We start from the raw sequence: 12,825 nt of genomic DNA, 5'->3' as shown, positions 1-12,825 counted from the left end.
CTATCTTATCGTGAAATAACAAACCGCTCAGAAAATGCAGCATTTGGTTATTGGGAATATTTTATTAGGTATCGACGTTGATGGCACATAGATTCCCCTTTGACCGATTTTTTCGTGGTGCACCTCAATTCACGTGAGGAAACCCGACCGCAGTTAGCTAGTGGATTTCTCTAGGAAGACTGGAATCTTAACTAAGTAACAATTATTAGCACTACTCGCCTCATTCAGTGTAATTCCTACCTAGAACAATAGAATGATTTCTCTATGGACCTAAGGCTAATCTTGTCAAACAGAAGGTATCATGAAACCAACCTCATTGCTAGGTTAGCTAGAAATACAACACCTGTTAATATTCCTATTGCTACAGTCAAAGAAGTTTGACAGTACTTTTTATTAATTCGCAGTGTATTTAAATGTTTGAACAATTTTTGGTACCTCTCTGAAAGGAGCTCTACTTCTCAGCGAATTTCTATTCCTGAAAGTAATCGATATGGTAACGGCCAGGGTTAAGTTTCAACAGATTAGCGAGACTCTCCTTGCCAACATCGGTGATCTGATTAGAGCTCAAATCCACTGTAGTTACCTTACATGTTTCTGTCTGTAAGGCTTGACATAGAGTGTCAACACCGACATCAGTGATCTGATTAAGACTAAGATCCAGTGTCTTCACCTTACAAACAGCTTTTTGTAAAGCTTGACACAGACTGACAACTCCGGCATCAGTGATCTGATTGAAACTCAAATTGAGTGTGGTTATGCCACATGTTTCTGTCTGTAATGCGTGACACAGACTGACAACACCAGCATCTGTGATCTGATTACCACTTAGAACCAGTTTTGGTAATTTACTAGTTGCGGTCTGCAGTACCTGGCATAGACTGGAAACACCGTCATCAGTGATCTGATTACCACTCAGATCCAGCGAAATCGCTCTGCATGTTGCTTTCTGCTGCTCACAGATTGAATTATTCCTGCCCGACTCTCCTTCTGCATTCAATTTACTCATAATATCCAAAAGAAAAGATACTGTAGTGCAACCCGTATCAGTCACATTCCTGAAAACAATTGTGCCTTTGCGATCACAGAATTCATGGAAGCGCCTCTTTATGACACTTTTGGCAAACTCTTTGTCTTCATACTCCATCAGACAATAAGCTGTTAGAAGCTTCCTCCTGAAAAAGTATTCAGTGCTGAATCCATTAAGTATTTGTTCCATAAGTGTGTGGTCTTTCTGCTTTGACAGAATACCGGACATGTATTGTAGTACCACTGATGAAACATTTCCAGGAGGAATCTCTTTCCTCTTTACAAACCAACGAGCCGCTAGGTACTCTTGGAGAGTCAGGTGGGTGAAGCAAAAATATTTCGTCGTTTCAGAAAAAGATTTTCTGAAAGGAGGACCGCAATGAAGAAGACCACTTGCACTCAAACTTTCAACTTCCTCTAGACTAAACATTTTCACATCCTCTTTGGCGAATAGAAACTTCTTCTCCACGAGCAATAGGGCAGCAAGCTCTGATAGTTTATCCAAAGTTTCCTCGTGAGACAGTCCTTTCTTTTTGTTGTGCTTTCTCACAAACATGTTTACCACTTCATAGTAAAGGTCACTTGTTTTCACAGGAAGGGTATCACTGCTCGTTGATTCCGTTAGAATGTACTCAAAGTAGGAACACATCAGGAAACAAAGCACAGGAATGTGGGCAAAGCTGACAAGATTGGCGTTCTTTGTCATGTGGTCCAGTACTGTGTTTTTCAATCGCTCGTTTCCCCTGAAATACTTCTCAATATATTCCTTCACCTGCGGTTCAAAAAATCCTGTAATTTCAACGTATCGATCAAAGTCAATTTCATCTTTTATTTTGTCAGATTCCTCGGGTCTTGACGTTACCATGACAACGGAACCTCTCAAGATTCTTCCTTTGATGAGTTTGGCACACAGTGCGGCTACTGGCATCTTCTCTCGGGCGTTGTTTGGAAATTCCTCATCCAAATCGCTAGCGATGAAATCTTGCTTTGAATACTCGTCATACCCGTCGATGACGATCAAAACTTCTGCCGGATGACCAACCATGTACTCAAACAAAGAATCGTCAATATTTGAGTGGTCATCTAACACTGACGATCGGTTCAGGACTCCTCTCAAGTTGACGGGAGTGTCTTTAAGTAAATCCAGCTGACGAAAGGTCAGTAAGTATGCGAACTTTAAGTCGGGAATGTTTGTTCCCGAAGGAAACTGAAATAATTTGCCGTCGGCCCAATCTCGTATCAACTTCTGACAAAAGAGAGTTTTACCGATGCCTGCCTTTCCAGTGAGGAGAATGGATTGAGGATTCTTCTCATTGCCATCGGCTGAAGTGAATATTTCTTGGCAATGCTTGACTGGTTTTCCTCTTATTTGACCGTACTGGCGAAGACGCTGCTTTCTTTCCATGTTATGGTCTTCAACGGGTTTTCTTCCATGTTGAATGAGAATATTTGTGAAAATGTCATCTGTTTTCACATTTTTCTTGGTTTGAGAAGCGAGACGGCAGAACTCAGTTTGGCTTATTATTGATTCCTTCAGTGCGTTCGTATATGCCGTTACAGCTGAAAAGAGAATCCAGAACCTGTCTTAACTTTGATTAACAAATTATTTTAGTACATTAAATGGCTTTTACCTTAAAGTGACGGTGGTAACATTTGTATTCCGACCGTCCAGATGAGAGTAGTCCATCCAAGTTACTTGACCCTGGTGATAGCTTCCGTTAAGATTGTGAAGACGTCATTCATTGCTTCTGACAACAATCCCTACCAAGACTACTCTCACCAGGACGATCAGATTACACCTTCTTAAGTATTAATTGGAATAGTACTGGATATTAGATATTAAATCATTTGTTCATTCTTCTCTTTTACTTGAAGAATGGCTTCTCACACACAGGGTTTAAATTTATCTAAATGTTAACCCAGTCTGAAACTCTCCTGACTCCTGACAAAGTAGAGGAAGCCCAAAATTTGAGGTCATGTATCTCTTTGATTTGTGTTGTTACGTTCCCTTAAAAGAAAACGTCGTCAGTTTAGAGGCGACTTGGTTCATCGGCGAAGGCTTCCTTTCATTGACAGGCAGAAGAGAGAAGAAAAAGTGCCCCACCTCCTGTAACCTTTTGCAAAGGTTTGAATTTGACAAGTGTTTTTGGAACAAAGAAACACCCAGGCCATGTAGTTGATGGAAATTTGAGCCTATCGATCCTCCCTATGCTCCTTATCTTTACTACAAAAATCATATCTTTTCGCACACCTTCAGCTCCTATTTCCCTTTTGGCATTCGCTATGGCCTCCTTTAATTCGTCCAACTTCCTATCAAACTCGCCGAACTCTTTCATCATTTTATCCAGTTTTTCAGTCATGCTGGCCTCATCTTTAACCCACTGTTCAAGGAGCTCTTTGTAGTGTTCCTCAAAATCACTGTCAATACATTGACTTTTCAAGTCATCAATAGCACCTTGGTAACCTTCCCCTCCAGTTCTCACTAGTGCACCCTGGATGTCCTTCCAGTACTGATTGAACGTTGCGTCGTCAATCGAGGCCTCGCTAGCATGACTATGAACGGTGTTTCTATAGCACTTGATGCGAACGATATCTGCCTCAAGGGATGTGTCATCTGGTGGAGGAAGTGTATCCCAGCCAGTAGCCGGAGGATTAAGACCACAAAGATTCCGCAGCAGAACCATCAGGGTACTGATATCAAAATGCTGTGATGAAACTGAAGATTTGACGGCGGGATACAGTTTTTGCCATTGCAAACAACTAAGGACTTTCTTCTTTCGAAGTATTTGCAGAACGGAATGCACTGAAGGACTTGACAAAACTGTGTCCAAATTTCCTGGTGGACGCTTCTCGTCGAATATCTTTCTTAAGACATGTGATCCGACATCCACCAGAAGCCTGCACAGCCGAGCATAATTAGTTGTCTCTTTCGAGGAATGAAACGACTGTTCCATTGCAGAGGCCATCAAATAAGACTGGTTTCTAATATAAATAGAGAAGAGATTTAAAAAAAAGTACCTACATTGCCTCCCACCTCATATCGCATGAGAAAGGTTTCACCTTTTTGAAGGTCAAGAGCAAACTACGCTACATTTCGAGTTCGCTACATGTACGCTACATTGAACATCGAGTTCGGTACTCGCGTGACACACATACCACAATCTCTCCGGGAAAAACATGAATAACGGCCCTCCCTGAATAATGTCTCATAATTTTATCTATGCACTAAATCAATACCTGGAATAAGAGTAAGTGGAGCGAGCGAAAGTGAAGCGAACTTGAACGTAGAGAACTCAGCGAACTGTAACCGGCGTAAATTATTTTGATTTGTTCTTACTTAAGAGGACAGACACATAGATGGCGTCACCATTAGCAAATGCTTGCTTTTATATCGCATAATTTAAACAAACAGATTTTATGTTGTTGTGGGTCGTACAGTAATACACCTGAGAAAAAAATTAAAAATTACTTCAGTGCAAACTCTATCCTTAAGAATAGTTTGTATCCTTGTTTGATTACTAGTCAGCAGTTAGTTATACCAGCCGTGCAAACTTTGAAAGAGTGCTATCAGTTTGTTTTGGGTCAGAGCGGGTGTGTTTGAACCATGTCAAAATAATTTATTATGAGACTCAGTTTGACTCAGGGCACATCAGTAGCAGCACGACGACCGAACAAAAAATTATTTCAGCTCATTTCTTAAATAATGATTCATTCCACTGTGTAAAAATCCTTATAAAAATGTTTTCTTTCGTGTTCTTCATCACATCTTCTAGCGTTACTTAAGTAATTGAAAACATAATCTGATAGAACTCATATGTTAACCGATGGAAATTTCAGATGATTCGGACTGTTTTCAACTAAGAACCAAATATTGCAACTGTTTTCAATGTCATAGAAAGAAAAACAAATTAAAGCATAAATCACATCAGACAAGTCTTCACGTTTGTGTCCACAGGTTTACAACGACAAATTGGTCCAAAATATTTTAGGACTATACTGTCGCGAAAGACTGTATTCAAGACGTAACCCTGGTTATTAGGAGGCAGACTCACAATTAATTAATACTACACAGTTACAAGAGGAAAATTCATCGAAGCCTTTTTAGGAAGATTTAGGAGTAAAAGGTAACGCTATAAATGTATGGGCCACGAATCCTACCTCAAAGCTGCCTCTCAACGAAAAATGCTCGTCTGCGCGACAGGGAAAGATCGATGGTCTCAGTAGCGTGTAAACACTGGCTAATATTCCTCAGTTGTGATCTGTTTCATTGATCTCAGAAAACACTCTGACAACCAATTCGATAACAGTTGATTTTTAAAATTTGGTCATCTCTCCCTAAAGTAAACTAATAAGCTTAAGTAGGCAGAGTTCATAACCAAATAAAACAAAGTCGGTATGAATTATTTATTCCGCTTTCGAAAGCTCAACCCTTTTCGCTCTATAAATAGCCTCTGTCATCATCATTCGAATATTCATATACCTTATCGTTAGCAGAATAGAAAATGCATCAAACTGGTTTTCTATATTTCGAGTGCAACATTGAACCGATCTAATCTTAGGTCAAAGTAGCCCTTCTCAGAATTTTTAAACTATAGAAGTGATGTAAAATAAAAAAAGAATACGTGTATCTATGCTTGACTAGATATGCATCTTCTAGCATTGATCGACCTGAAAATTGATCTATTACCTTTCACTTGCATGGTCCGTTCTTGGATCACGCAATCTGGCCTGGATTTACTAAGACGGACCCTTTTACTAGAGGAAAGAAAATCGGGTTGTTAGGCAAAGTTACGTAGGGTAGAAATATCTATCGCTGCCTTGATACAGTTAGGGGTTTTCCAATTTGTTTACATGCTGTTGCATTTTCTAATATCACTTTCGAAAACCCTAAACTCCCTCAGGCTCCGCAAACTGATGCTAAATAAGTGACTGAATCAACATAAAAATATATGTACACACATGGACACGTGGTTATGCCAGTTTAATTTCTTCGCCAAGATATAAACGCTCTAAGTTACACTTCACTTTTGCATCTCAGTAACAGAATGTGACTTCCGATTCGTTCACAGCTTAATTCTAGAAATTTCTCTGCCGTGACCTGAAACAGAAAATCACCAATACAAACATATTTTGATGTCAAATGACGTAAACAGCATTATAAAGGCGTAGCATTTCCGTTTCGAAACCCTTACGTTCGCTTCTTCCTTTAAAAACGGTCCACGTCACTAAATGACCCACACATCAGGTAATTACCCATCTGACTCAAGATAAAAAAAATCGCTGATTTACAATGATGAACAACAAAAAGATTCAGTCCTTCCGTTGTTGAAGATTTTGTCAATTTCTATACCCTAAATTTTAGTGCTACATTATCATTGGGCAGAATGTTTATTGTTCTCGCGACATTTACTTGAAGTGGCGAAAATATTATAGATCTGTAATATTTGCGGCGTAGCGTAACCAGGAAGGCTCTCGTTGGTCGAGGATTGCGCGCGCTTTCCTCTGAGGGGAATACTGTCTTAGCTCATTAACTCGTCAAGGTGGAACTAAGAAACGAAGGCCTCTAACTTATTGTTCTGATATCACACTCAGCGCGCGCATACTTGAACCTGGCTATTCCATGCGTTGGATCTGTAATGGCCATATGCGTTCGATTTTTACTGTAGAAAATTAGTTGTTTATATCTCGCTAAAACTTAATCAACACACATTTCGCTTCATATCAAGTCCACGACAGTTTGATAAACAGCGGGTTTTTTCTATTATTTTCCGCCTAGGATGCGATTGTCAGTCATCGAAAAATTACTTTTATCGTAAATGAAGGACAAAGTTTCCGAATCGCTCTAACGTAAGTGTTTTTGAATCGAAAAGGGAAAAAGCTAATAAAGCAGAACATACGAACAAATTCGCTATTTTAGGACCACAGTTTCTAGTAATGATTACGAGCCAAAACGTGGAACGCGTCGAACATGAGTAGTAGTCGACGAAGATCAATTCAAATGTCTCATTTTCGGTCCGAGTTATTTGGACTTAAAGTAGTCTGTTCTTGGCTGGTCTAAGTTGATCCCCTATACCCACTTAACTATTTCCCTCACCATCCACCGAGCCACGAAAAAAATAATGAGAACGACAATTCCTGTCTATCAAAGAGGCTAATCCATTAAGCAAACTTTTACTAGAAAAAGACTCACCAGATAGTTTAAAAAAAGGGAAAAAAAAGATAACCTTGGATTTGTTTAATATGTGCTTTCCTAGAAGGAAAATACATCAAAAAGGTGATTGACTATTGGAGGAAAAGGGGTTTCCCAAATTAGTTACTACGGATCGTCACCAAAATGTTGTTGCACATGATCCTCGAAATTTCTCTGACCATAACTTTCAGGAAAAAACTTTTCACACATTGGACATATTTTGCCGACTACAGGAGTTGCACCAATGAAATCCTCCTCATCGATAATTTCAATATCACTCTCTCCAGTCCCCGTGTTCTCGGCCAAAAATGTTCCCATGGGAACTGCCCTTCCTTCGGCTCCATCCGAAGAAGCCCTCGAGATCGGAGATAAATATTTTTCTTTACTCAACCTTCGACCAAAGCCAGTAGCTCCAATTTCATCTTGATCATTAAGTCGGTGGTATTCTGATGCTTCTTGTACGGCTTGAACGGGAACGCTTAGAGGGGCATCTTCAGCGACTAACCGTTCGAAATTTCCCACTTGTTCGAATCGATGCCTTTCGGTAAATGTCATCTCTCCCTCCTGCGGCCGTCTAGTACGGGTTTCTGTCGGATTTCCCGAAGATTCAGCTCCGGCTGACCCGGCTTGCGAAGCTTTGATTAATTTCGTGAAATCTTCGTTTGTTTTTTCCGTAAGCTCCGCCAGCTTTTGCAAGCTATTATTTTGTGAATTCAAGTGTTCTCGAACTTTTTTCATTTCCAGTACATGTTCTTGGGCTGTAGACAACATGGTCTCTACTCTCTTCTGAAGTACAGCATCTGTTTTTGTTGGCAAGGCTGTTCTTTTTGCAGAGGCTTCTTCTGGTTTTGAAGCTTGTGGACATAAAGGAAAATAAACAAACTTTAGACGAAGAATATATCGTAAATATCACTCCCTTGTTTTGCCCTGTTAAATTAAATAAATGTAAACTTATTTTATCAGAAAAGTCTGAGTGAAAGAGAGACTGGATGAAGTCAAAGTCTAGCAAAGCTGCCGACTAAGTCGACTAGAACCACAATTCGAAATGCTGAGGTGAGACCCTGAACAAACACAAAACCAAAAATGAATCCGAAGAAACCCGATCAGATTCGTTCAATGATGGCTAGAGTCGGAGTTGAACCAGATTACACGAGTCGAGTAAGAGGAGACAATGATAGTCCGCCATTTTGAAAACCGTGCGGGGCTTGGGGGAAGGTTTACGGACGTGCAAAAAATCGTAGCAAGGCGGTTACGCTCCACAGCAGGCGCAGAAACGCCAAACAAACAAATCTGAACACTTGGTTGCCCCAGAAAGCGCTTTACCACGATCTCTCGTTTTAGTCTTCCTATTTTCTTAGATAAGTTTCTGATATAAATACAAACGTAACAACTCTACCTTCAGTCACTCCGCCGGCTTCTGCTTCCTTTCTCTGTTCCTTGGTTCGTAATTCTTTATTTTGAACCATTACCTCCTTAAATATCTTGTAAAACCGATTCAGTTCCTGTGCCTGATCTTCAATTTTATGTTTCAATAATATAGCCTCCGCTTCAGCATTTTTCCGTCTTCCATCTGACAGTTCACATCCCCCTGTACGAGATACCACTGCTCCTGTTTGGTTCGCGTTATTTCCTCTAGTTCTTCCCTGTATTGTAACAGTTATATATCCTTCCGAATTTTCCTCAATCCACTTTTTCAGATTATCCCTATCCACTATGATAATCCATAGCCGGTTATTTTCTTCCTTAACTTCTAAACCCATGGTTTTCAACTCCTCGCCTAAATCTGTATATTTTTTTCCTTCTTGCTTTTCTTCCTTTCCGGAGGTCGACTCAGACGAAGCGCCACCTTTGGCCTAAACAATTGAGTTAATAAAATAAATAAAACCAAAGACGAACAGACAAGGAGAAAATAAAATATTTTCAATAGAATATCTAGTTCTGCATGGATAGCGAACTAAAACACTTACTTACTTATCAATTACTTTGTCTACAGAGTGAATGAGTAAATAACTAGCCAATGTGAAAAATTTTTAGAAGAAGTTTTGAGAAAAATTATGAAAGGTTTTTAAATTGATTTGTCTTCTTATCCGTGGAAACTAAAATTACAATGCAAGGCTGAGTCTGACAGACCATCCGACAGACATGCCATCAAAAACTAATGACAGACATGCCATCAGACAGACCTTCTGGCAGAAATGATCTCAGACAGACCTCCAGGCAGAGAAACATGAAATTAGACAACTAGATACTCAAGTAGTTACAGAGTGTCAGACAATGTTCAACATACAGAAAATAAGGCAGACTAAGAGTGACACACAGGTAATCAAAATAGTAACTATGTGATTGGTTATGACTGCCAGAAATGGAACCCTGGCATCAAAATCCAGCAACAAAATCAAGACAGACAGATGAAGAGAAATTCAAAGAAACAACAGGAACCACACACTCACATAAATTGACTGATGAATGAAAGGATACACATATAAGTAACCTCTACCCTCTGTTTCTGAACATAAAGATTGTGATGAAAAAAAAAAAAAAGGTATTGAAATTACACACCTGCATAGTGCCTCCTTGTGTTTGTTTCTGAGAAAGCTGTAATTCTTGTATCGTCTTCTTCAATTTTTCATTCTCTCCAAATTTTTCTTCAAAAGCAAGATAGCTGTTATGTAAATGACTCAAGAGAGCATCTCTTTCTTTATACACTTGTTCATGAGATCCTTTTCTATCTCTCTGTTTTAATTTTGCTGTTAGCTCAGATACCTTTGCCTCAGCCCCATGTAAACGCTTCTCAACAGTACGAAATGCTGATGAGGAGATATTTGAGAAAGAAAAATTTTAATCCTTATAACTGTAATAAATTACATTTTGCTGAGGAAACTAAGAGGGTATTAAACAGGGTGCACTTGTAATGAAGTGAGGTGCATCATTATCATTTGAATTAAAGGAAGCATACATCGATTAAAAACAAAGTTTGAACAGAATATTAGTGCCACTATCCCAATAATAACAATAATTTGATACCCAACTCTGGGAAAACCAACTAACAAAAAGATACAAAGATGAAAAGGATCTCACTGAAAAACTTCCTAAAAACTTATGTTTTCAGTTAGCCAGAACCTGGACTTATAAAAGCCACTCTTTGTTGGAATGATAATTAATGATATTTACTTTTTGATATCAAAACTTATGACTACAGCAATGATTACTTATTGATTGATAAATCATAGAAAGCTGTTTAAATACCCAACAGCTGGGCATCAAATGCCCTGCTGACCCATAACAAAGTATACCAACCAAGTCAACACAAAACAAGAATTCCTTACACATTAACAGTTTCAGGAGTAATACTGGTTGTAGAAACTGTTCCAATTTTCTTACAAATGCAAATTTGATCATGCATACTCACAGTCACAATCACAAAATTAATCAAACACAAGCAATCACAAAATACACCTCCTTGCTAATACAGCATCCAAATGAATGCTCTGATTGGCCAACCCTGTATCTTGTACCTTTTGGGATGTCTACTGTCATTTTCACACAGATCAATGATCTCCTCATCCCATCATGGAAAGAAAAAAGGTTTGCATAGGTACAACTTTGAATTATTTGTGAAGGTCTTTGGTTTTGCATCTCACACAGCAGGAGCAAAGATTGAGGCTTCGCTAAACAACATGCTCCTTGAGGGACCTGGTACAGGGTTGGTGAATCCCTGTACCAGGTCCCTTAAGGCATTTTTAAGATGTCTATCTGTTGAAATTGCTATTTGATATACAGTCAAAATGTTGTTTTGAGCTAATTTTAAATGGGATTGATTGGGTACAATTGTTTAATGTATCTAGCTTAGAGAAAGAATGGAATAGTTATCAAGGTTTACAGACAAACGATGTCAAAGCAAGAGCTTGTCCTACAGTGCAGTTGAAAATCTCACTGGAGAAATTTCCATCACTGATGGACATAAAAAGTTGTTCCTGTTAGATTATGCAACCTTTTATCTGTTCCCTTCATTATCAGCACACGTTCAAGGGAAAATAACTTTCCCAGCCCCTGGAAAACAACTAAATAATTATAAATAATCATCATTTATTCATGCCATAGATATACCATCTAAATCTCACACCAAAATCTACAAACCCACATCTTTCTATATCTCAGTAATTTAGTGTTATCAACTGAGTTGAAAAAGTAAATAGGCCACCAAAGAGAGTTTAAAGGCTGATGTTTCGAGCGTTAGCCCTTTCTCTGAGCAATTGGAAGAATTGTGGGTGGTGTGTGGGTTTATATGCAGAAAATGGAGCTTTGCTATAGGTGGGAAAATGGTGACGAGAAAACGAGAATAACGAAAATAAATTAGTTGAATGATTTATCCTCGTTTTCTCGTCACCACATTCCCACATAAACCCACACACAACCTATAATTCCTGCAATCGCTCGGACAAAGGGCTACCGGACGAAACGTCAGCCTTTAAACCCTTTACGGTGGCCATTTTACGTTTTCAACTCAGTTGACAACAGTACCCTGTTGTACTTTCCCACCGACGCAGCAACACTGTTTCTTTAGAAACTTACCCCGTTTAATTCTATATCTCGTTTAATTTATACTGCTAAGTTGACAAATACAAAATCTTAATTACCTTTAGGACTATGTAAAATTAAATGCAATGTCCATGAACCAAATACCTGTTTTTAAAGCAATGTATGCTTCTCTCGGCACAGGTCCACTTTCATTACTATAGTCTTCTAGTCCTGCGTAGTCAAATATATCTTCCTCCTCAGATGTTTGACTGCGAGGTGATGCTGGTGATGCTGGTCCTTTTTTCGAAACAAACTTCCTATCCATGAGATGCTAAAAGTCCGAAACTTGTTCTAGTTGAAGATGGTATGTACTCGAAAAACACGAAATTGGTGATGGAATGTAAAACATTACGTCATGGACGTAAATAACCCTTTATTCAGTGGAACTTAAAGTGAAAGAAACCGCTTTATCTGTGTGAAACACTGAAACGAGTTGGAAAGGGTAGATTAAAAACGCACCTCTCATGCACCGCCTTTACAACTTCCGCATCTCCCGACAAAGCAGATCGAAATTGAAAGTCTCATGGCAGAGAGGCATTTTGTTGCGCATGTTCTGTAAATTTTAGTTTGATGCGAGAAACCGCTGCTATGCGCCCGCGTCGGTTTCCCGCTCGAGAATCGCGTAAGAAAAGAAAATACGTCGGAAAAAACAATGGTTCGAGTATTTGAGACAACCTTTCTTCTCATTTTTTCTTCTGTAACTTAGATGGAAGCGGTAAAGTCTTGAAATTATTGTGTGATGTGTGGAAGGAAGTTATTTAAAAAATACAAAAGATTGTTTGAGTCTTGGCTTGTGATTGTCCGGGCGATCGATGTAGATAATGTTATTTTTGAAGGAAGCAACTAACCTGGCGCACAAAAGAATTGGATAGTATACTTCTATCGTATCATTGCTATCTCAAGTTATCGGTGATCATTTGAAGTACTTGCCTTCCTGTAAGCGTTTTTTAGAGCTTCAACCGTACTGCAAGTGCAGCGTACCTCCAATTTTGGCAAAAATTTAAAGTTTACAAAACTTTATGTTTTGTTTC

At 39.0% G+C, this 12,825-nt stretch overlaps 2 protein-coding genes across 4 annotated transcripts; both read right to left on the bottom strand.

Moving 5' to 3' along the window:
- Nucleotides 1-125: 125 nt before the first annotated feature.
- On the bottom strand, nt 126-5,854 carry LOC131782055 (NACHT, LRR and PYD domains-containing protein 3). Of its 2 annotated transcripts, none has more exons than XM_059098767.2 (3): nt 5,714-5,854; nt 3,278-4,008; nt 126-2,586 (listed from the first exon to the last, which is right to left on the bottom strand). In XM_059098767.2, exons 2-3 carry the CDS (start codon nt 3,990-3,992, stop codon nt 470-472), a joined length of 2,832 nt encoding a protein of 943 aa, XP_058954750.2. In that variant the 5' UTR covers nt 3,993-4,008; nt 5,714-5,854; the 3' UTR covers nt 126-469. The 2 variants fall into 2 exon arrangements, with proteins under 2 accessions (XP_058954750.2, XP_058954749.2); XM_059098766.2 differs by lacking the exon at nt 5,714-5,854 and adding an exon at nt 5,185-5,388.
- A 136-nt stretch (nt 5,855-5,990) lies between these two features.
- Nucleotides 5,991-12,714, bottom strand: LOC131782114 (tax1-binding protein 1 homolog B-like). Of its 2 annotated transcripts, none has more exons than XM_059098828.2 (4): nt 11,900-12,714; nt 9,776-10,023; nt 8,613-9,069; nt 5,991-8,070 (listed from the first exon to the last, which is right to left on the bottom strand). In XM_059098828.2, the coding sequence occupies exons 1-4, from the start codon at nt 12,057-12,059 to the stop codon at nt 7,343-7,345; spliced, it is 1,593 nt and encodes a 530-aa protein (XP_058954811.2). In that variant the 5' UTR covers nt 12,060-12,714; the 3' UTR covers nt 5,991-7,342. The 2 variants fall into 2 exon arrangements, with proteins under 2 accessions (XP_058954811.2, XP_066029249.1); XM_066173152.1 differs by having other exon boundaries at nt 9,776-9,861; nt 11,900-12,711.
- Nucleotides 12,715-12,825: the final 111 nt, after the last annotated feature.

Source organism: Pocillopora verrucosa, chromosome 10 (assembly GCF_036669915.1).
Source record: "Pocillopora verrucosa isolate sample1 chromosome 10, ASM3666991v2, whole genome shotgun sequence".
NCBI classification, from domain to species: Eukaryota; Metazoa; Cnidaria; class Anthozoa; order Scleractinia; family Pocilloporidae; genus Pocillopora; species Pocillopora verrucosa.
The sequence above is the reverse complement of the archived record's forward strand: the minus strand, read 5'-3'. Positions and strand labels throughout refer to the sequence as shown.

What these genes read in the sequence shown, in the direction of transcription:
- LOC131782055 (XM_059098767.2), bottom strand. Translation starts at nt 3,992, where the DNA reads ATGGCCTCTGCAATGGAACAGTCGTTTCATTCCTCGAAAGAGACAACT. An exon ending in AAGGGAAATAGGAGCTGAAG is followed by an intron (nt 2,587 to 3,277) that starts GTGTGCGAAAAG and finishes TTCTCTTTTCAG; the next exon opens with CTGTAACGGCATATACGAAC.
- LOC131782114 (XM_059098828.2), bottom strand. Translation starts at nt 12,059, where the DNA reads ATGGATAGGAAGTTTGTTTCGAAAAAAGGACCAGCATCACCAGCATCA. An exon ending in CACAAGGAGGCACTATGCAG is followed by an intron (nt 9,070 to 9,775) that starts GTGTGTAATTTC and finishes TCAATTGTTTAG; the next exon opens with GCCAAAGGTGGCGCTTCGTC. An exon ending in AGCCGGCGGAGTGACTGAAG is followed by an intron (nt 8,071 to 8,612) that starts GTAGAGTTGTTA and finishes TATGTCCACAAG; the next exon opens with CTTCAAAACCAGAAGAAGCC.